Raw genomic sequence first — 22,662 nt, 5'->3', positions numbered from 1 at the left:
GAAACTCCGATTTCAGTGTTGCCAACGCCGAGAAACCAATTCTCGGGTTTTATGTAGTGGTGCATGTCTGTACACGTACATACACCATTGCATTGCTCACGCGGACGCACCGTAAAGAGACAAGGACCGATAATCACGTGTTCTCCTTGTTCCTCTACCGTGCCGGTATACGCGAGATGCCGCCTGAAAATGCTTTCTGGCCTTCCGTAGCAGAAGGCAGTAGCGTAGCAAGGCTAATAAGTACCTACTTTTTATAAATTTTATATATCCTTATGCACATATGTGCGTATATATATATATATATATATATATATATATATATATATATATATATATTATATAAGGGATATGTTGATTATTCTTGATTTCTTTTTGATTATTGATGCTATTGTATAATTTGCTCCAATAACTTATAACGTGAAAGAACGTACCGTTGAGTAATATATAATCAATGCAAGGATGTTCAGTATATCATCCAGTAAATTAGAGTTCAAATATATCAATAAAAAATATTTTTACTACATATATATAAGTGTAAAATAATTCAGAAAATAAATTTAATAAAAATCTACATACCAGCTGTGTGCATGTGTGCAATTGATTTATTGAAATTTATTTACGGAAGTATTTTGCATTTATATATTTATAGTGTGTGTAGTTGTAAAATGATTAAAATATTTTCAATATCAAATTTTTAAGTTTATCGCCTATATAAAAAATATATTTCTATGATTTTCTATATTCTAATATATTATAAAAAAATTGATATTGATATATTTGAACTTAAGTTTTTTACGTGATTAAATATTCTTGCATTGAGCCATCATACGTTACTCGTAAGTTCTTTCATATCTGTATATATATATATATATATATATATATATATATATATATACACTTATATATATATATTATATATATATAATATTTCATTTATTTATAAAATACATTTTTAATTCATATTCAACCTGAATGATATTTTCTATATGTTTATGCTATCCTCCGATCTATCCCTAACAAATTAGGAGGTGTAATTGCATTATTATCATCAATTATTATCTTATATTTTTTACCTCTAATTTCTATAAAATTTAATTCATTATCATTTTATCCTTTAAATCAATATTTATTTTGAATTTTCATTAATATTTTTATTCTATTAACATGAGCAGGAGCTCAACCTTTTATCATTATTAGACAAATTTTATCATTATGTTACTTTCTTTATTTTATCTTATTACCTTTCCTAATAAAAATTTGAGATTTAATTATTTTTAAATAAATATTTTAAAATTTATTATTATAAATAAATTTAAAATATTAAAAATAATTATATTTAATATTTAAATTTTTTATAAATTACTATTAAATTAAGTTAATAATCTTGAATTTAAGTTTATGTTTTGAAAACATATTAAAGAAATTTTAATTTTCTATTAACTTTTAAACATTTAATTTTTTTTACTAAATTATTATTAATAATATAAATTTAAATCCAAAAATTAATAAAATATAAACCAAAATTATTGGTAAAATAATTTTCCAACATAAATATATTAATTTATCATATTGTATTCGAGGAAGTATTCCATGTATAAAAATTACTATTCTACATAAAATATTAATTAAAATAAAAGTTAAAATTATTGAATATTTTAATAAATTCCTAAATATATAAATTCTAATTAATCTAAAAAAAATAATTATTCCATATTCAGATAAAAAAATTAATGTAAACCCACCCCTAAAATATTCAATATTAAATCATCTGACTCACTTTCGATAAAATCTATAGGACTTCGATTTAATTCAGCTAAAATCCTAATAAAAACTATAATAAACAAAGGATATAAAACTACTATATATTATAAATAAAATTGATAATTAATAAAATCAAAAAAAGAATATCTCTCTCTTACTAATATAATAACATAATTTATATTACTAAAATAATATAACATATTACTAAAATAATTAAAATAAATCTTACTTCATATGATAATATTTGTGAAACTGATCGTATTGCCCCTATTATTGAATAAATCGAATTAGCTGATCATCCCATAAAAATTATAACATACCCTCTATTAGTTATAAAAACAATTATTAATAAAATAGAATAATTTAAAAAATAAATATTAGTAATGTAAGGAAATACCAATCATATTATTATTAAAACAAATCTAATTATAGGACATAAATAAAAAAAATTATAATTAGATTTATATACATAAAATAATTCTTTATTAAGTAATTTAATAGCATCACTTAAAGGTTGAAATAATCCTATAAATCCCACCTTATTAGGTTCTTTACGAATTTGTACATATCTTAAAATTTTTCGTTTCAATAAAGTTAAAAAAGCTACCCCAACTAATATAATTAACAACAAAATTAACAATCTTAATATATTTAACGCACTATAAAAATATAATCTTAAATTTTGACAAATTATTACTTGTATAACTTTTTTCTATTATACATCATTAAAATTCTAAATTTAATACACTTAAATTTTGCCAAAGTAATTTTATTTATTTACATATATTTGATCAATTAAATTTATTCATTAAAAAAAATATAATTTAAAAAAAGTCCTTTTGTACAAAATTTTCTTAATTTTATTATAGATAGAAACCGATCTGGCTTACACCGATCTGAACTCAAATCATGTAAAATTTTATTAGTCGAACAGACTAAAATATTAAACTTCTTTATTTAATTTTTATTTTAATTCAACATCGAGGTCGCAATCATTTTTATTAATATGATCTTTCTAAAAATATTACGCTGTTATCCCTAAGGTAATTAATTTTTATAATTATTATAAAAAAAAAAAAATTTTTCTTAATTTAATAATCAATCCTTTATAAAAATTTCATTAATTAATGTTAAAATTATCTTTAAATTAAAGTTCATTTTATTTAATTATCCTCCCAATAAAATATAATCATTAAAATAAAATTTATTTCCTTAAATAAAAAAATTATATTAAATTTAATAGGGTCTTCTCGTCCCATAATTTCTTTTAAGAATTTTAACTTAAAATTTAAATTTTAAATCTACAAATTAAAACAGCTTTAATCAATTCCTTCATTCCAGTTTTCATTTAAAAAACAATTGATTATGCTACCTTTGCACCGTCAATATACTGCGGCTATTTAAAAATCATTGAGCAGAAATAATTTTAAATTATTATCAAAAAACCATGTTTTTGTTAAACAAGTAAATTAATGAAAATTAATGTGTATATGCATTACAATATATTCAATACAATATTCTCTTAATTTGAACGAAAATTATAAATAACTTATGCGTAACATATATTTTTGGTATCTCTGTATCAATTTAAATAAAGAAGTTTAATATTTTAGTCTGTTCGACTAATAAAATTTTACATGATTTGAGTTCAGATCGGTGTAAGCCAGATCGGTTTCTATCTATAATAAAATTAAGAAAATTTTGTACAAAAGACTCCTAAATAAAAAATATACTATATTATTTGCAAAAAATAAGATGAAATATTTTTTATTGGAATAGTCTCAACTGCTCTTTTAGCTGAATGTTTAGAAGCAATGAAAAAAATCGAGGATCTACGAAAAATTTAAGTACATTTCTAAGATTTTTTTATATGATATAAAAAAAATATATGGTATATAAATTGATTTTTTAATTTTTTTATTAATTTTTAATTACACACACACACACACAAATAGATTCTTATTATTTAAAATAGTTTTTATTTTTGTTCTTTATTTACATATGCATACATATACAAAAAAATAAAAATAATATGATAGCCTTTTTGCTGACATTATCTCTCAATATTTGCATCCGTGTGCTCACGTATTAGTGTTTGTACCTACATGGACGCTACTACATATGCGATGTAAGAGAGACAAAGATGGAATGATGCTCTCTCCTTGTCAAGTCAGCATGTTACCACAGAAATTTCCCCTGCTCCTTATGAATCTAGTGAGAATCTTATCGTCCAGATATTTCATAAAATAAGTGACATAACTTTGGTTTTTTTTTTTTTAATATATTCTTGATATAATAAAGTAGTCCGCCAAAGAGTCGGATTTTGCATTTTTGCTCTAAAAAATTTATAATAAATAAAATACGGACTCCTGGCTAACCCAACCTTACCCGTTACTAGCTGCGCATTCCCCCAAGTTATATTATAAATTTTATTTTCATCTTTTTTTCAATAAATAACTCTTTGGCGGACTGCATTTGAGCTTACTGATTAAGAATATCATAAATTTAATAAGATTCATTCAGTAGTTTCGCTAATATCTGGAATATAAGAATCTCTAATTCCCGGCCGACCGATAGGCGTCTCTACCATGTCGCCTGTCGACCCTTAAAAGTTTCTGGCCTCATCGACATAAAGTAATTGTAGAAAAAAATTTCTTTCACCGGCCAATAGATGGTCTTGACATATGTAAACCGTAAAAATTTCAAGTCATTCTGATCATTACTTTGTCTATGGCACTCTTCCAAAGTTGTCAGCTGACATTGTCAGCAATTGAGAAAATTGAGTATCGCTCAATGATAAAATTCCTTCATTTGAAAGGGAAAAAGACTCAGGAAATAAAAGATGAATTAGACTCTGTATACGGTAAAGCCTCCCTTTCATTTACAACGGTCAAACATTGGGTGGCTAAGTACAAACGTGGTCGTACGAGCATTTTAGACGAGGAACGTTATTGCCCATCGTTAGCCACAACTTTTTCCCATCTTTCTGGCAGAGCTCGAATACCGTTACGGTAAAAGTATTCGTCTTTTGAGGCTATCCACGAATCAAGCCATTTTTTGATGTCTTCATATGAGCGGAACTGCTGATCAGCCAGACCATGTGCCATCGAACGGAACAAGTAATAATCGGACGGCGCAATATCTGGGGAATATGGCGGGTGGGGTAGGACTTCCCATTTGAGCGTTTCCACGTAAGTTTTAACGGGTTTGGCAACATGAGGCCGAGCGTTGTCATGCAGTAGAATCACTTTTTCGTGCCTCTGCTCGTATTGCTCGCTTGGAAATGGCTTGGCGGGTAACTCCTAATGCTGAAGCAAGCTGTTCTTGCGTTTGGCATGGATCCTCATCGAGCAATGCCTCCAATTCAGCGTCTTCGAAGGTTTTTGGCCTTCCTTCACGCGGACGGTCGTCAACATCGAAATCACCGTCTTTGAAGCGACGGAACCAATCACGGCACGTTGTTTCACTTAGAGCAGCATCTCCGTAAACTTTTTGGAGCTCTCGATGCGCTTCAGCCGCCGTTTTCTTCGAATGAAATAAGAAAATCAACACTTCCCGCAAATGACGATTATTTGGTACAAAATCAGACATTTTCACACAACTAAAAGTATATGACGCCAAAACAAAATCATTAACATGTCAAAGCGGTTTGTTTACCATATGTCTAAGCTTGGCTCGTGACGTTTTGGATATGTCAAAATCGACCAACACTTACTGCTGGAGCCATCTATAGACAAACGGCGGGAACTTAGTTGCGCACCTAATAATTTGAAAAAATTTCTTAGGGGGAAAAAATATGGGTCAAATTCTGAGGTGGAAGACGTTGTAAACCAGTATTTTTCAGGTTTAGATAATCAATTTTTTCTGAGGATTTAAAAGGATGGGAGAATCGTTGGATCAAATGTATCGAGTTGCAGGGAGACTACGTCGAGAAATAAATTTTGTTTTGCTTCGAAATATGAGTTTTTCTTTAAAAAAGCCGCAAACTTTTTAATAGTTCTCGTATCAAATTGCAGATCATATTTGGAGTTGCAATGGTATTATTTACATTGTAAATTATTGCCTTTGTGAAAATATAGTTCTTCCGTGTTTTGAGCATTTGATTTTACCAGATTTAGTGGGGCATTTTCTATAATACTTCATTAAAAATACATGATTATAGATTTTTTACAAAACATCTTTATATTTTTATTTATACGACTAAAACATTTTTAAGAACGTACTCTATAATTGTCTTCGTATTTAACATCTTGCGTGCGATTGCGTCTTTTAGTTTTCAATTTTATAGTTTTAATGTAGTTACGTTTCAACAGGTATTTATTTAATATATATTAATTTGAGTTTAGATATTATTAGTTATAATTTTTGCTCATTTGTAATTTTTTAGTATTTTAGGCACTTGATAAGGGCCCGTAAAAGAAGGGCCAAAACGTTGTGCGACGTCTTTTTGTATACTGGCCAGTCAGGTCGTTTTTGAATAAACTTGTACTGTTTAATCATCACTAGCGACTTCAATTTTTCAAAGAGTACTCTAATTGAATTTTGTCTTTTAAACATTTTTCCGATTATTTAAATATTATATATTACTGATTAGATTCTTTAATCGCCAGTCCAAATATTAAGAGAATACATAATTACGACCAATGCTGGCTACTTTAGACATTAAATCAATCTTACAAACATCATTGTTTGTAAGATTAATTTAATAAATCTAAATAGCCAGCATTGGTCGTAATTATTTACTCTCTTAAATTATTGTATATTACTACTAGCGGATTCTGATGTCGATAAAATGAGAGGAGGGGGTTTGCAAAATTATTTAATTAATTTTTTGTTTCATGCTTTTCTCCAGGATCAACGACGAGAACGTGATGAAACTTCTGATTCCATTTTTATTATTTTTTTTAATTTAACAATTTTTTTTAAATTTTATTTTTTACATATTTTTTTTTATATACTTATTTATTTTTTCTTTATTATTTAAATATCCTCGTATTGATAGGTCTGTTTTTGTTTTTTCTTTACTTGCATTTTTTCAACGGAATCATGCAAAATTAATGTTGCAGGAATGAAACCAAAATTTCAATTATAGATATTCATAATGCGCACATGAAGAGAAGAAAAAACCGTCCATGAAAAAAGAATCCATTAATTCATACTCATTGATGTTGAGTATTTAGTGCCATTCGATATTATCTTTATTTCGTTCGATCCATTAACTTAAATTCTTAATTGTTATGCACTCTAATTAACGCAATCTCACGATATTCTTATCAATCCATGATTCTTGAGTTAACACACGACATCATACAAACTTTCCAGACAGCACACAATATTTATGATAAAGATTCATGAACATTTATGAATATATATTTGTTTCAAATATTATATAAATATTTTGAAAATGTTTTATAAAAATCTTTATTTAATATATTATTAAAACAGATTAAATATTTCATATAATATTTATGGTATGTAAAGATAATTATTTATAGTAATTATTTTGCAAACATTGTTTAACTAAATTGTTAGTTCTTTCATTTACCACGCTATGTGACGTATCTTTTTCGTATTTGATTTTCGTCGTGAGAATTATATATAAGGCTGAGAAAAACGAAAATTAATAAAATTAAAAATGTCATACAATTATTTCTATTTTTGAGCTACATTCTGCAACAGAATGTCTTTTTAACAAATAAATTTACGTATATATCGATGTGTACGTAAATTTATTTGTTAAACTATACTCTGTTGCCTAAGTATATTCACAGTGTATATTATAATTTTATATTCTATTTTAAAATAAATGTCTAATAAGTTACTTATAAACATTTTTTACATATTTTTACCTTTTTTTAAATTGCTAATAGAGTTTGAAAAACACAAAAACATCTAATCGATCAAATTTTAGATTAGACTATATCAACCTATTGTTTTGATTAAAAAATCGTTGATTACGTCTTTTTAACTCATAATTTTCTGACTAAGTATTTATTAAAGAAAATATAAATTTTTAAAATTTTTAAAAATCTATATCAAACTGACTTAATAAATATATTTATAATATTTATCACAATATTTATCATAAATATTTTCTGATTATTATGATAAATATTTATGATCTATTAAATCTATAAGACTCCAAAAACATTTATAAAATATTTATGATAAATATTTATAAAATATTAAAGTAATTATTATAAATATTCTATAAATATTTTATAAATATTCTGTGCTGTCTGGGGCATATTGCAAATTATATATTTTGTGGCCGCATCCAGACGTGATACGTACCCTTTTGAAAATACTTCTGGATTTGTTTATGAATGTAAAGCGTAGTATGTATTATGTGAATAACGAGAATTGCCATTTTGTCGGTGAAGCACGAGGCGTAGTGACACGCCTCTTGCCAACAAACTACGAGCGAGGAAGACGCTTTGCTCCGATTGGCGTTTATCTTCTCCCACCCCTTTCTCTCCTTTAGATTTGTCGCTGGTCGTCAAGATTAGGTTTGATCATATTAATTAGAAAAGAAGATTTCATGTTTCCGTGGCAAACAATGTATTGTACAATATCGCTAATAACTAAAAATATGTGTATTGCAAAAACTGTGGTGCTAATGTTCGCATGGTTGACTGAAACAGAATTGAGAACAGGGTACAATTTTAGTCAGATACGATTGTTGGAAACCACGCGATAATAATGTTCGTAATAGTCTTTTTCGCTTGGTTTTATTATCGAAAATTAACCCTTGCTCAGTAAATCTCGAGTTACTTTGAAACCGGTATGTTCACTCTCTAATTTTAAATAGCAATGCCGCTATCGTTATCGAAGTTTTTTGTTAAATTGTTAAAAAGATAAAATATATATGTATTTGTCAAATTAATTGTTCTTTAGGATAGATTAATACAATCAATAAATTAAAAAATAAGTAGACAGATATGTGTAAAATGATATAAATTCGAAATGAAATAACGACAACTGACCTCGTATACAAACTAAATGCGAGAAAATAATTCAATGCTGTCTTATATATCGTTGAAATAGTTTCTAGCTCTTTATCTCATCATCTTCGATTACCTTTAGGACTTACCAAGGATGCAGGATAGGGATATGACTGGACTTGTAATTTTTTTGTTAATTGATTTGCTGAAAATAGTCAAAAGTATCGTTCAATCACATCAAATAAACCACATAAACTAGAGAAGACTTTAAAAAGAAGTTTGTTGCGCCTCATTTATCTGCACATGGCTCTCTGATTAATCCGTTTCCTATCTAAATTATTATTTATACTATATGTATACACATTAGAACCTTTTCGTTTTATTATAAAACAATTTTTTCTCCAACTATCCAAACACAAATCCAGACGTCGTTGTGTCACTACAAGAGAATTAGACTCAACGTGAAATTACTCCAATCCTCGGAACTCAAGTATGCTAGCTGATCGATCCGCGACGCGCGAAAGACAGGGTCCTCTTTCTCCGTCCTACCCGCTGGGATAGTAGTAATGTACCCGGTACCGTACTTGGACAATGTGCATACACAGTTTGTGCACACGGTAAACGCGCGCGCGAGGTCGACCGCGAGACTCGTATCGGATTGGCCGATGTATTGGCTGTTCCATCCCGTACGTTCGAGGGAGGTGGCCCGAAGGGGCGGTGCTTGAAGGAAAGACCCGCCCTCGACATTTGCTCGAACGGATAAACGACATCCTATTCGCTGTGGAGGAATCTTCCTCTTTAGGAAAGTGGGAGAGCTGCCGCGCCATTGGATGGAGATGTTTATACAAAGCGGAAGGGGGAACCGGCCGAGAAACGCGATCAGCGACCGCCTCCAATCCGGGACACAGCAATACCACGAGGTCGCGAGGTGGGGGAAGCTCGTTGCGGGGGTGTGGGTATAGATCGGCCGCAGTATCCGCGGAGACGCGATCGCGGGTACTCGGCGTGCCTGGGCGTGCGCTCTCGGGGGGTCTCTTCCCCAAATTGCGGAATAACCCAATCCTAGGATTCGTCGAAAACACCGAGAAAACAGTGTTTAAAATCCGAATTCGTTGTCATCTAGAATGTTGTGATATACTGTGACACGTGTGCGATAACAAACCCCAGCGTAGACTCAGGCCTCGGCCGACCGCGGGATCCCGTGGTTGGGTCCGATGGAGATCCTCGTTCCCACGAGAAAGCAGCTACTATTCTCGTGCTCCCGGCGCCGATTCGTGATTTGGAAGATGCTGGCGCGCGTGTATCGGCGAATATCTCGGAAAGTGTCGAACGACGCGTAGCAAGGGTGAACGTTGCTTCGTTCCAGACGGACGGGTGGTGACACGTTAAAGACACTAATTTAACTCCTCGAAATTGCGTCGATCCATCGGCGCACGTCGATGATGCCGCGACCCTCGCGCGATACTTACGGTGACCAGAAACCGCCGTACTCCTACATATCGTTGACGGCGATGGCGATATGGTCGTCGAGGGACAAGATGCTGCCGCTTGCTGAGATTTACAAGTTCATCGCCGACCGCTTTCCGTATTACAGAAAGGACACGCGACGATGGCAAAACTCTTTGAGGCACAATTTGTCCTTCAACGATTGCTTTATCAAGGTTAGTCTGTCAGTAATCACCCGATTCGTTGTTCCGATCGACGTTGAGTCCGGAGAAATTTCTCCGATAATACTCGTCAGGTGGATAATATCAGATTGCTGATTGTCTATTATAAGTCTTAAATGAGCTTACTGATTTGATTTTTGCAAATGAATACTTATTGTTAAAACAGCTTCTTTCTATGATCAAAAAGAGCAAAGTCGATTTGCAATCTTTTCTTAACAAGAATCAATATAATTCTATTTTCGCTTTTATTTAAACGACACAATCATAAACACCAATTTAAATATTGTCAAATGAGATAGGGTCCAATATGTATACTTATACAATTTCGAGTCAAATCCAATAATTAAGTTTTATTTTCTAGAAAACTTTGAATAATGCTTATAAAAAATAATATTATATTTTGCATATTATACTAAGTAATTGAATATAGAATAGTTATATTCAAATTTTAGATTAAATATCTGCAAGGTTCGAAATAGTGCTTAGGTGCTAGGTAATAGTGCTTAGTACACTAAGTGCTTTTTATCGTAAAGAATCGAATTTTTTACAAGTAATTTGAATTGAGTAGTTTGAAAATTCTAAGATCTAACAATAAAAATCTATTTATAATATATGCTACACACACACACACACATTACCCATTCCACACTCATTCATCTATTTCAATTTCTCATAAATCCTCATAAAATATTCAACTTGATCTAAGTTTGAATGTATTTGGAAGCACTCTGCTTCTTTTGTTTTTCGAAGTTTTCAATTTATAGAGTTTAAATTTCGTTCAGGTTCGAGTCTACTTGAAAGTACTGGTTTATTATCGAAGTAATCATAAAGAACTCAAAATCATGCAAACAAATTCGAACCTACTTGTACGATACTTAATCCCATCGCTATATACAACGTAAAATTTCTCATAAGTACCTGAAAAAATTTGAACATACTTGCTCCAGGTTCTAATGTACTTGGAAAAGCATCACTCTTGTTTTTCGAGGTACTAATAAAGAATTCGAACTCATACAGACGAATTCGTAAAATCCTTAGAGTTTGTTCTTTATTGCTGCACTGGTGAACTAGTGCACGCTGATACGCAGTAAGTTAGAGTGAAATATAATATAGTTATACTAATCTCACTTTAACTTGCATCAGTGTGCACTTGTTCACCAATGCAACAATAAAGAGTAAACTCTTTTAATCTCAAAACAAACAAATTCAAATCTAAGTTTGTAAGACATTTAATTTCATCACTAAAAGTGACACCTCGAATCGCGGTCGTCGAAGTGTCGTCCATGATATCGCGAATAACATGGCGAATGGAGCACAGAGAACGGATCTTACCTTTTATGACTGACGCGATGTGCCTTTTCAACGCGAATGTCCGGGTTCGTCCGGGAGCGACGACGCAACGCGTAAGGTGTCTGGTTGTTGGTATTATCGGGCCATCTGTTTCGCACCTGCCAACACGCGTGCGACCGCGCGATCACCCGTCATGGCGCGTTTTACACGCGGTTCCTCAAAATTATACGAAAGAATGCCGGCTTCTTTCGTCGCCTGTCGTCTTCCTTCGATTCTCGGAGAGTGTCCTCCTGAACAAAAAAAAAGGTAAAACCGTTTCGAGCACATTTCGCGTCGTGTGTCATAATGCGAAATTCATTGTGCAATCTAAGAAACGCAAGTGTATTTTCTCTATTTTCCATCTGCGATTCTGAAATGCTGTTATATTTTAAATTCTTAAATGCAGTCTAAATTCGTAGGCAGGATTTTTTCCAACGATTCTATACGTGATTTTATTTGTGAAGATCGTGTGGGAAAATAATCAAATATTAAGAGAGACATGGTAATCAATCATAGAATAATTGTGACAGTAATATTTCAAATCTTTATATTGTACTTACTGCTTATATTTTCATTATATATGGCATATATAGTAAGTAATTTAATTTTATGATTAATATATTTGTTTTGTTGTATACGTAATTATTGATTTAAAAAGATTTCATTATAGCATATAACATTGAATTATAATTATAAGAATAAATATTATAGACGTATTAATTAACTTTATGACTTTTATTGATGCATATTGTTATTCTATATATTTTTTCGAATTTATTAAAAAAATATATTATTTTACGCATGAAAATTTAATATACAAAAAAATTAATTAAAAAAGGTCCAGATAATTTCGATTCTGAAATTGATTTAATATTAACTTTTATCTATATATAAAAACTGGAATGTATATAGATATGATTAAAACTGCCTTTTTCGGAACTGCAAGTCAAGACATATTTTTAATTTAAAGCATTTACACTAACACTTTTAATTTAATGCACTTACATTTTTATTAAAAACTTAATTATAAAATATAATTAATTTCAATTATATGTTTTATTTTTAACTTAGAATGAAAAAATCTAAACATTGTGGAGAGAACAATGTAATCTCAAATTAATCAAAAAACTTATTACTAAATTAAATATAATCATTAAACAAAAGACTTAGAATACTTTTATCAATTTTATAAATTATATAAAATATCTTTGTTTTCGTAGATTGGACAAATTTTATCCTGTATATATGACCCTATTTGTAACGAATAATAATTATCGTCGCTAGAAAGCGTAAAACCATAAACGGAAAGTAATAATGTCTCTGCGAGAAATTTTCGAGAAATTTTATTCCGGAAGAGAGAGGCATTATTGTGAATTAACTAATGAAATTATTCGCGTAAACGCACACACAAACGTATTATAATAGTTGCCGTAAATTTATCTATTTGTTTTTTTAATTCAATTCTTTGGTCTTGAAATTAATTTATTTAATGATTTTACAATCTGACAATTTTTCCACCAATACCTTCTTAAATTAATAAGATCATATTTTAATATTATCTATTATATTGTATTATATAAATATTAAAACAATTTCATTTAGAATAATATCATTTAGGTTATTTGAATGTGGTAAAAAAATCTAATCAAATAAATTTTTTGGAAATGAAAACGTCTACTATAAGTTGGTTAAATAATTCACAGATAAAAAATAATATATTTCAAATTATAATTGAAGATGAAAGAAAACATTCCCTCCAATTCCTCTTTTTAATATTGTAGAATATGTACTGGATGAAATTGGAATTGGATAAAACTACATAAATTTTGAATGTGTTTATATCATCGCTTATCTGCATTTCAGTAGATTTAAATCTATTTGTTTCAAGATAAGGTACACATTCCAGTAGAAATTTAGAATTCTTTATTTAGTGGCCATAATGACATTATATAATCGAATCATTATTATTTTCAAATATTTTATTTTATCTACGAAAGAAATATAAATAATTTGATAAAGAAATAAATCTATGATAACAAAACTGTATAGCTCTTTATATTGAATAATAACTTGAAATAAGATTGGCTGTAAGAACAGATGTTTGTGCGCGAAAATTTTAATTTTTCGCAATCATATAAATGTGCACGAGACACGAAATTTCGCTTAACAATTGGACTTATTTGGGAAGAATCTCATATTTGAGATATTATCTTCCAAGTTCCCCTTTACCCTTCCCCCCCCTAGAGTGATGTAAATGAGAAAAATATATCTATCCGAAAAAGTCGGCTAAATCGGGAATTGATGATAAATCTATGATATTCATCTATAAATATTTGTTTCAAGATAATTGCGCGGTATAAATTTATAATTGTTTAATTAGTGGCTATATAACGATATATTATATCGTATCAAATTATTATTTTCAAATATTTTATTTATGAAAAAAATGTCTCAGACAGCACATAATATTTATAAAATATTTTTATAATAATTATAATAATTATTTTAATTCTTAATAAATATTTATCATAAATATTTTATGAATGTTTTTGGAGTCTTAGATTCAATAGGTCATAAATATTTACCATAAATATCAGAAAATATTTACGCGATAAATATTATAAATACATTTACTAAATCATTGTGATACAGATTTTTTTAAATTTATATTTTCTTTAATAAATATCCAGTAAAAAATCATGAATTAAAAAGACATAATCAACGATTTTTCAATCAAAGCAATCGGTTGATATAGTCTAATCTAAAATTTGATCGATTAGATGTTTTTGTGTTTTTCAAACTCTATTAGCAATTTAAAAAAAGTTAAAAATATGTAAAAAATGTTTATAAGTAACTCATTAGACATTTATTTTAAAATAGAATATAAAATTATAATATAACACTGAATATACTTAGACAACACAATAGTTTAACAAATAAATTTACGTACACATCGATATATACGTAAATTTATTTGTTAAAAGACATTCTGTTGCAGAATGTAGCTCAAAAATAGAAATCATTGTATGACATTTTTAATTTGATTAATTTCCGTTTTTGCCAGCCTTATATAATTCTCACGACGAAAATCAAATATGAGAAAGATATAGCGTGATAAATGAAAAAATTAACAATTTAGTTAAAAAATATTTGCAAAATAATTATTATAAATATTTATCTTTACATACCATAAATATTAAATCTATGTTTTAATAATATATTAAATAAAGGTTTTTATAAAACATTTTCAAAATATTTATATCATATTTGAAAAAATATATATATTCATAAATATTTATGAATCCTCATCATAAATATTGTGTGCTGTCTGGAGTATATATAAATCTATAATAACATCTATAATACAATCTACAAACGATTTACTATCTATAATACTATCTATAAACGCTTTATATTTATATAGAAAAAATTCTGATGGTTTGAAAAGGTGCACAACTGCGTCGAAAGTAATGTAGTGTAAAAGTAGTAATATTTAAACAATTTAAACCTTGCAATTTTTCTTTACATTTTTTCAAGAACGTGAGACAGTGAGATGCCACTTTCAGACTCGAGATTTGCCGTGGTTAATCTTAAAGAAGGAAAAGTGGTGCAAAAATATATGCGAACGCGTAGCTCGCCGATCTCTCGTCTCGACCTCTCTTGTCGAGGCATGGTACTAATAATAGCGCGACGGCAATATATTTCCCTCCGTGCGCGCGCGCAAGAGATCTGTCCGGCAACAGGTTATGCCTTTCCGATCGAATTAACTCGGCCGATCGGCAGATAATCGTTTCGCGTTATTAAATGTAAAACCTGTTCGTTCCTGGCAAAGTAATGAACCCCACGGCTCTCTACAGCTCATCAATCGCCGCTAAGACCTGCGCCTTATATCGGCCATATCGCGGTGGACGTATACGTACTAGGCACCTTTCTGTAGGGATGAAGGGGAAAAACACGAGGGCTCTATACACTCATCTAAGTGTGTAATACGAGCGGTGTCGTGCTTTACGAGAATCGCGTAATTGCCTCGAACATCGTTTTCCTCCCGACGGCCCCGGCATCCTCATCAGAGATATCAATTAAGGCGCGATTGTCCACAAGCGTGCGTTATTCACCAAAACAATGTGGATTTCTCAAGTAGTGCACAAACTTTATCATCGACCTGACTCCAAATTTTCCAATTAATATACATATAGAGGATGAGAATCCTATTCCTATCGTTGTCGCGACAATTCTATGCGTAAATTGTGCAAATACTCAATTTGTTCTTTGCATTATATTTTATATTCGTATACGTTGGTAATAAAATATTGATACAAAACAGTTAAAGATATCTTTTTTTATTATTTAATTGAATATTGTATAATCCGTGTTTTCCCGCCTGTTTTTTCTTATCTTATATCTTATATTTAATCTTTCGTACAAACACAGCTGTCAAACTGTCAGACACGGTTTTAAGTTATGATCCATGAATATCAAATATAAACACATATATGTTCTATGTATGAAATGTGCTTACTTATAAAAGTGAAGGCACTTATGATACTTCGTTTATCAAAGCGCGGATCTGAACAGATGCAATTTCAAATTTGCATCGAATCTTGAAACTCTTTCTTGACGTGTTTATAATTTCTCATTAGTAGCTTTTTTAAGTAAGATTTACAAAAAAAGTACAGCTTGTCTCGCAAATAAATGTTTGATATCAAAATTTGATAATAATTCAAACGCGAAATTCATGTAATCTGTTTACTATCACGTTATTCGCCATCGCGTGCTTCTTGCAAAGTTGGTAATATAAATTTTATTTTCGTGTAAAGCGCCTCTGAAGTGATCCAAAATTAGATCTTCGTGAAATGCGCGAATGTCAGTGTACATGTTATTAATCACTTGATTTTAAGTAGCTTATTCGAGATGTAAACTTTCGGATACAATGTAAAATTTCAAGAGAATTATTTTTTTTTTACGCAAAAGCAGAACCACGTCAGTTAGAAATTAATGAGCATAATTAAAGTGCATTTTTCTGTACGCAGTATGTGCTTTTTAAAACTAATAAACATCATCATAAAATTATTTAGAAGATTTTTATCTCCTGCCTTTATGTCGTATTTATTGGCTTTTTTATATATATAATAATAACTGTTTATATATATATATATATATATATATATATAATAACTACAATGATAATATATAATAACTGTTATTTATTTTTATATACATATAATAATTGTTATTGTATATATAATAACTGTTTAATTGTGTTCTCTAGAAGTTTACAAGGCACTTTGAGTAGGAGCGTTTCCGAACTTGTATATATCTGAAAACTTTCTTACTTTCTTACTTCAATTATAACCTTCTCTTTTCCCTTCCTCCCTTCTCCTCTTCTTCCATTTTTATTTTTTTCCCTCTTGCTCTTCTCTCCTCCTATCTTTTTTCTTCCTTTTCCTCCTTTATTTATCTTTCTTTTATTTATCCCTCCTTCATATTTCCTCCTTCCTTTTCTTTCCTTAATTTTTTTCCAAAAACCTCTTGTTGTCAAAAGGTGTATAGGATGTTTCGCCTGTCATTTTGCGATTTTTACATGAGACCACATGTCACCCCTAGCTCTTTTTATATTTTATCTATATTAAAAAACCTTTTAAATATGTTATAAAAACACTTTAGCTAAAAAAAAACAGTAAAACGCGATATACTTTTTATTCCAATTTTTCCCATCGTTTTCTTCTCTCAGATGCAACGAAATTTCGCACGACGAGTTGGTCGCTGACTCGCAGTACGTGATAAACCGAATGACCGGATTTCAGGTGCCGCGTGGTCCCCATCGGCCGGGAAAGGGAGCCTACTGGGCGCTGCATCCCGCCGCATTATCCATGTTCGAGAACGGCTCGCTCCTCCGCCGTCGAAAGCGTTTCAAGCTGCACAAGCCGGACAAGGAGCTGCTGAAGTCCGAGTTGCAGGCGCTCGCCTCGGCGATGCCGCCGCCGTTGCCACCGCCGCCACCGCCGCCGCCGCAACCGCAGCCGCAGCCGCACGCCGCGGAATCGGCGGTCTCGTCGACCGGGATCGTCGGGAACACCGGCGGCGCGACCTGTCCCGGTGGCAACGGGGGTCTCAGCCTAGCGAATCTCCATCGTCTGCGGGACGATCTCTTACGTTGGGAGATGCAGGAGAGGCGGATGATGGTCGCGAATCACGGCGACTTCGCTGGCGCGGCCAGCTTCGGTCGTTTCGACGGCACCTCCGGTCTGCCGGCCGGCCCGGCCGCGCCGGAGGCCGTCACCGCCGGCTACTACTTGCTATCACCAGAGGTCAGGCAGAGACTGACGGGCGGCGCTGACGGCGGCAACGAGATTCTCAGGACATACGAGGCGGCCGCGTTGCTGCACTCCGCCGCGTCCTGGAACTTCTCCGGCTTCCCGACGGTCTCGCCGTCGTACGCGGTGTCGCAGCTGCCGTATCTTCAGCAGACCGCCGTCAGCAGGTCGCAGACCATTCATCCGGTGACGCGAGAGATCAGGGACGAGCGTCGGACGAGTGATCGCGCGCTGGAGAATGGACCGGTAATGACTGGCGGCAGAGACAACGAAGCGGTCTTCGCGGGTGAGAATACTTACGAGCTTACTGGCTATAATCGCGATAAATTAGCCGAGGAGGAGCCACTTTCGTCGCCCTCATCCTCATCCTCGTCGTCCAGAATGAATCTCTATCGGAGCGTCGCCGTGACCGCCGCCACCGTCGCCGCATCGTCGCCACCTACGTCGCCAATCTCGCCGAATTCGCACGCGTCCAAGTCGTCTTATCGCCATCTGTCACCTATTTCGAGCCTGGTGGTGGAGGTCGAACGTACCCAATTGCCCTCCGGCCCTCGCGAGGACCCGGTCGCGGCTACGGTCGTTCTAACTACGAACACGGAGAAGAGAGTGAAAAAACCGTTCACCATTGAGAACATTATCGCGCCTGATGATAATAACGAAAGTAGCAGCGACGGCGTTGGTGGCGTTGGCGGCAATACTGTTAGTGTTGGTGACGAGGAGATTGCCTCGAGATTGCCCGACGAATCGATCGCGAAGAAGTCTTCGCTCCTCGTGCCGAGACCGCTCTACGCTGGATACACGATGTCGATCGCGACCGCGGGAGTTCAGAGGCCTTCGTACGGCACGGCTACCTGAATCACCCGTCCGTCGTTTTGATCAGACTGCATGAACCGCAAGTTCACGAAACATCCGTTTCCAAGATTCGGAATGACGTCTTTTCGACGTATCCTCCACATAGACTCCAGGATGTTTTACGCCGTCTGTGTACACACCGTGTCTTCACTTATCTAATATTCATCAAAAAAGAAAAAGGGAGAACCCAGAGAACATTTTCAACCTATTCTAATGAAAAGAGAGACGACGGTCCATCGTTACAGCTGAATCAGATCCAAAGATATATACTAGATCTGATAATAAAGTTCAAACACTCATCACGGTACCATTGCTATATCTCATTGGTGATTATCACTGTGATCTCCTGATTATGAAGTAGTCCCCTTGTGATTCCTAAAGCTATAAACCAATGCCAATGCCTTTTCCACCCTTCAAAGCAGTTTTAGAACTATTGTGATATGGTCTTCAAAGCTGCCGTGTTATTTCCGTACGAGTTAAAGAGTTTTCGATCCGAAGCAAATAACAGTATTGAAACAATTCTTTTTTTATTCCCAAAGGAATCTTTGAAAGAAGTGCTCTTTGATCATATTGATGACATTAAGAGTAACATGACAGCAGCTCTGAAGACCATTTTACAACAACAATTCCAAAACTACTTTCAAGGAAAGGTGTTAACGGTGTGTATCTTCCCAAGAGGACTATTTTGAAGGGGACTACAGTGATAATCAGCAATAAAATATGTAGCAAGTGTATCGTGTTGAGTTGGTAAATTTTATTGTTAGATCTATGTGTATGTATTAAATTATCTCTCTATTATCATTAAAAATGTGTGAAAAAGTTCGTTTCGATTTCGATTAGATAAGCAAAGGCGTAATATATGTGGTACTTATCCGTCAAAAAGGATCCGCGAAACTTGGAATCTCTTTGAAACATTTTTCTGAAAAATTGCTGCTTACGACTTCTCGAATTCTGTCGTAAGTGTCATATTAAACGAAACGATGCGACGAGATTCAAAAAACGAAACGATCGCGCGGATACTTTTTGCTTTAATCGCGACGCAATCGATCGGATGTGATCAATATGATCCTCTGTTCAATTCGCCGCGAACAGCAGACGTGATGCAAATATAAGGAGACATCGTATAGACAATGCGTTAGAGTTCCTCATTTCGTAAATACCGTCTTCTTTTATCGAGAGATCTTTGCTTGCTGTTATTGGTTTTCGTCGCAAGAATCGCTTGGTCTCGAGAAACTTACGAGCAGTTAACAATTATAGTTACTCGTAATCTACTACGGCTATTTTATGACACGCGAAGGCGGTCATCAGTTGATTATTGTCAACCGCGAAACTCGGAAAATATGTAAGTAACTAATTAGACGATCTCTAAATGATTAGGCGCAGGCGCGAGCATGAGACACCAATGTTAGGTATATACAAGAAAATTAACAATATAAAATTACTTTACATTTCTTATATGAACCGTTTATTTTGAAAGTGGTGTAAGTCAATTTTCGAGAAAATTGATAATATTGTTGCTATGGTTACAAATTGAGGTTAAGTTTTCGTTTAAAAGAAATTTCAAGAGAAACAAGGAAAAGTGGATTTATACTATTTTCAAAATAAATGGTTCATGTATGAATATTAAAGTATTACTTTTATATTATACCTATGTTTAATTGGAGTATTTTATATAAAAGGAACAAAGTGCCAAAGATTTGATCAATCAAAGAAATCTCTACAGAACTCTTACAATTCAAAAATATTTACGTAAAGAAAAAACGTATTATACATATTTTTTAATAATCCAGCAACAGACAATGAACCTATATTAATTTGCTTTTTTTGTAAAAATGTAAATACATATACTTATAGATTAATATATAAATAATTTATTGACAGCACTAAATTTTAAGCAATTCGCAACCATCAGTTTGAGGAATAGATTAAGATTCACATTGTTAGACTGTAAATTATTTTTACAACATTAAGTCTCCTACATTGTGTATTCTTTGCATGAAATAATAATAAATCTTTTCTTTTGAATAAATTTCTCCAAAAAATGATATTTTAGATTTATATTATCTAAATATGAACATGCGAAAACGCTTGTTTCCTTTTATATAAAAAATGTCCAATTAATAGTCTCGATATAAAAAATTTGTAAAATTTCAAATTGCATCATCATCCAGATTTTCGCAATGCTACCAAATGCGATTATATTGATTAAATTATTCAAAATCTCGTGTTCCTTAAAAGAAGAGGCTGCTCGTTACATTCGTATATTTGCGCATCCATCTGTATTCTATACTCACTCGAGTAAAAAACGATTTGTAAATGTAGAAACGATTAGTAGCGAAATAAATTATTGTATATACGTAGAATAAGGATATATCTACAAATGAGTGTTGTTTATTTGATTCTTACCAAATAATCCCTTTAAATTTTATCCTTCGACGATCATATTCATTCTTATCAGTTTATATATTTTATAAATTGAATTTGTAATTTTTAAATAGTTTTTCATACAAACTTTACAAATACATATTATAGAACATTTTCCTCTTTTATTTGCCTCCCTTATTCTCCCCTTTATCAATTTTTTTCTCTAGACATTTTTATCGAAAATTATTGAGGAACTATTTGTTTTATTTTAAAGGCTAACTTATTTTCTATTTATTGCCTTCTCCTTTTTTCTTCTTCCATTCCAGTTTCAAAGATATAAAAACATTTATTTTTAAAATTCCTTTTTTGTTAATATAACTATATCTAATATTCATTTTTTAAATTTTATTTTAATAAATTGTTAAATGTTCAAAGTTCTTGAAATTTATGCGCATTATTTCTATCTTTTTCTTTCTAATATCGAATTTCGTATATTTGAATTTGAGTTTTAGCGTAATAAACTGAACATCCTTGCATTGAATCATATACTTGTATTACTCAAGAATTTTGACAGAAATTAAACACGTATATATTTTTGTACTTATAAGCAAATACGCATAACTCAATTGCAGAAAAGGATTTTTAATGTAAAGAATTTATAATATATAAAAATAAAAAGAATAAATTAAAAAATACATATAGAAATTAAGATTTAATTTCTTTAAAGTTTTCACAACAATACAGAATAATTTTTTCTAATAAATTTTTATAATTTTTTCAAAACTTTTCAAAGCGATTTGCAATACATTACGTACATTGATTAAAAGGTAACTTGCAAAATTAAAATATTTTTTTACTTATTGTAGAAAACGAGCTTTAAGAAGTACAATTTTATAAATATTTTTAAACAAGTATTTAATGACAAACAGTAAAAATAAATTTCAAAAAACGAATATTTGAGAGGGCACATCTTCTACACTGCAAACTTTGCAAAACTGTCTGGAACTCTTTAGTTTTCAATATTTTTTACAACTTATACAACGCATGTCTCAAGCAGATCACAAAATCCAGACGATTTACTTATTCTGCTGCAAACTACACTAGCACACGAAATGGGGTATACATTTGTGGAAAAATAACATGGTTGTATTACTTGTTACACGCATATTCTCTTGAGATATACGTAACCGTTATAAAGTCATATTTGATGGGCGCTCGTCGGGAATACACGGACGGAGAGGCGTGTGTTTGTCAATTAAGTGGAAAAACGTGTTGATTTCACGCATGGCTCGGGATTACGGGCACAATGGAGATTGTTTAAAAGCGCTTTGTTGTCGGGAATGGGAAGCGCGGACCACCATGCCGCGTCGAACCGTGGCCGCGACCCATCCCGACTTTTTTTCAACATATACCCGGCTGCCTTTCTGCGCT

General features: G+C 31.9%; 1 protein-coding gene across 1 annotated transcript; it reads left to right on the top strand.

The window, feature by feature from the left end:
* The first annotated feature begins 9,693 nt into the window (after nucleotides 1-9,693).
* On the top strand, nucleotides 9,694-21,248 carry LOC114944039 (uncharacterized). The gene is made up of 2 exons (XM_029319760.2): nucleotides 9,694-10,366; nucleotides 17,506-21,248. Exons 1-2 carry the CDS (start codon nucleotides 10,145-10,147, stop codon nucleotides 18,868-18,870), a joined length of 1,587 nt encoding a protein of 528 aa, XP_029175593.1. The 5' UTR covers nucleotides 9,694-10,144; the 3' UTR covers nucleotides 18,871-21,248.
* Nucleotides 21,249-22,662: the final 1,414 nt, after the last annotated feature.

This window comes from Nylanderia fulva, unplaced genomic scaffold (assembly GCF_048542155.1).
Source record: "Nylanderia fulva isolate GAGA-0341 unplaced genomic scaffold, ASM4854215v1 Scaffold113, whole genome shotgun sequence".
Classification (NCBI taxonomy): Eukaryota; Metazoa; Arthropoda; class Insecta; order Hymenoptera; family Formicidae; genus Nylanderia; species Nylanderia fulva.
Note: the sequence above shows the minus strand (reverse complement) of the source record. Positions and strands in the feature narration are given on the sequence as shown.

Bases quoted from the DNA above. Each gene is read 5' to 3' on its own strand.
- LOC114944039 (XM_029319760.2), top strand. From the start codon at position 10,145: ATGATGCCGCGACCCTCGCGCGATACTTACGGTGACCAGAAACCGCCG. The intron at 10,367-17,505 runs GTTAGTCTGTCA...ACCGGATTTCAG, and splicing joins TCAACGATTGCTTTATCAAG to GTGCCGCGTGGTCCCCATCG.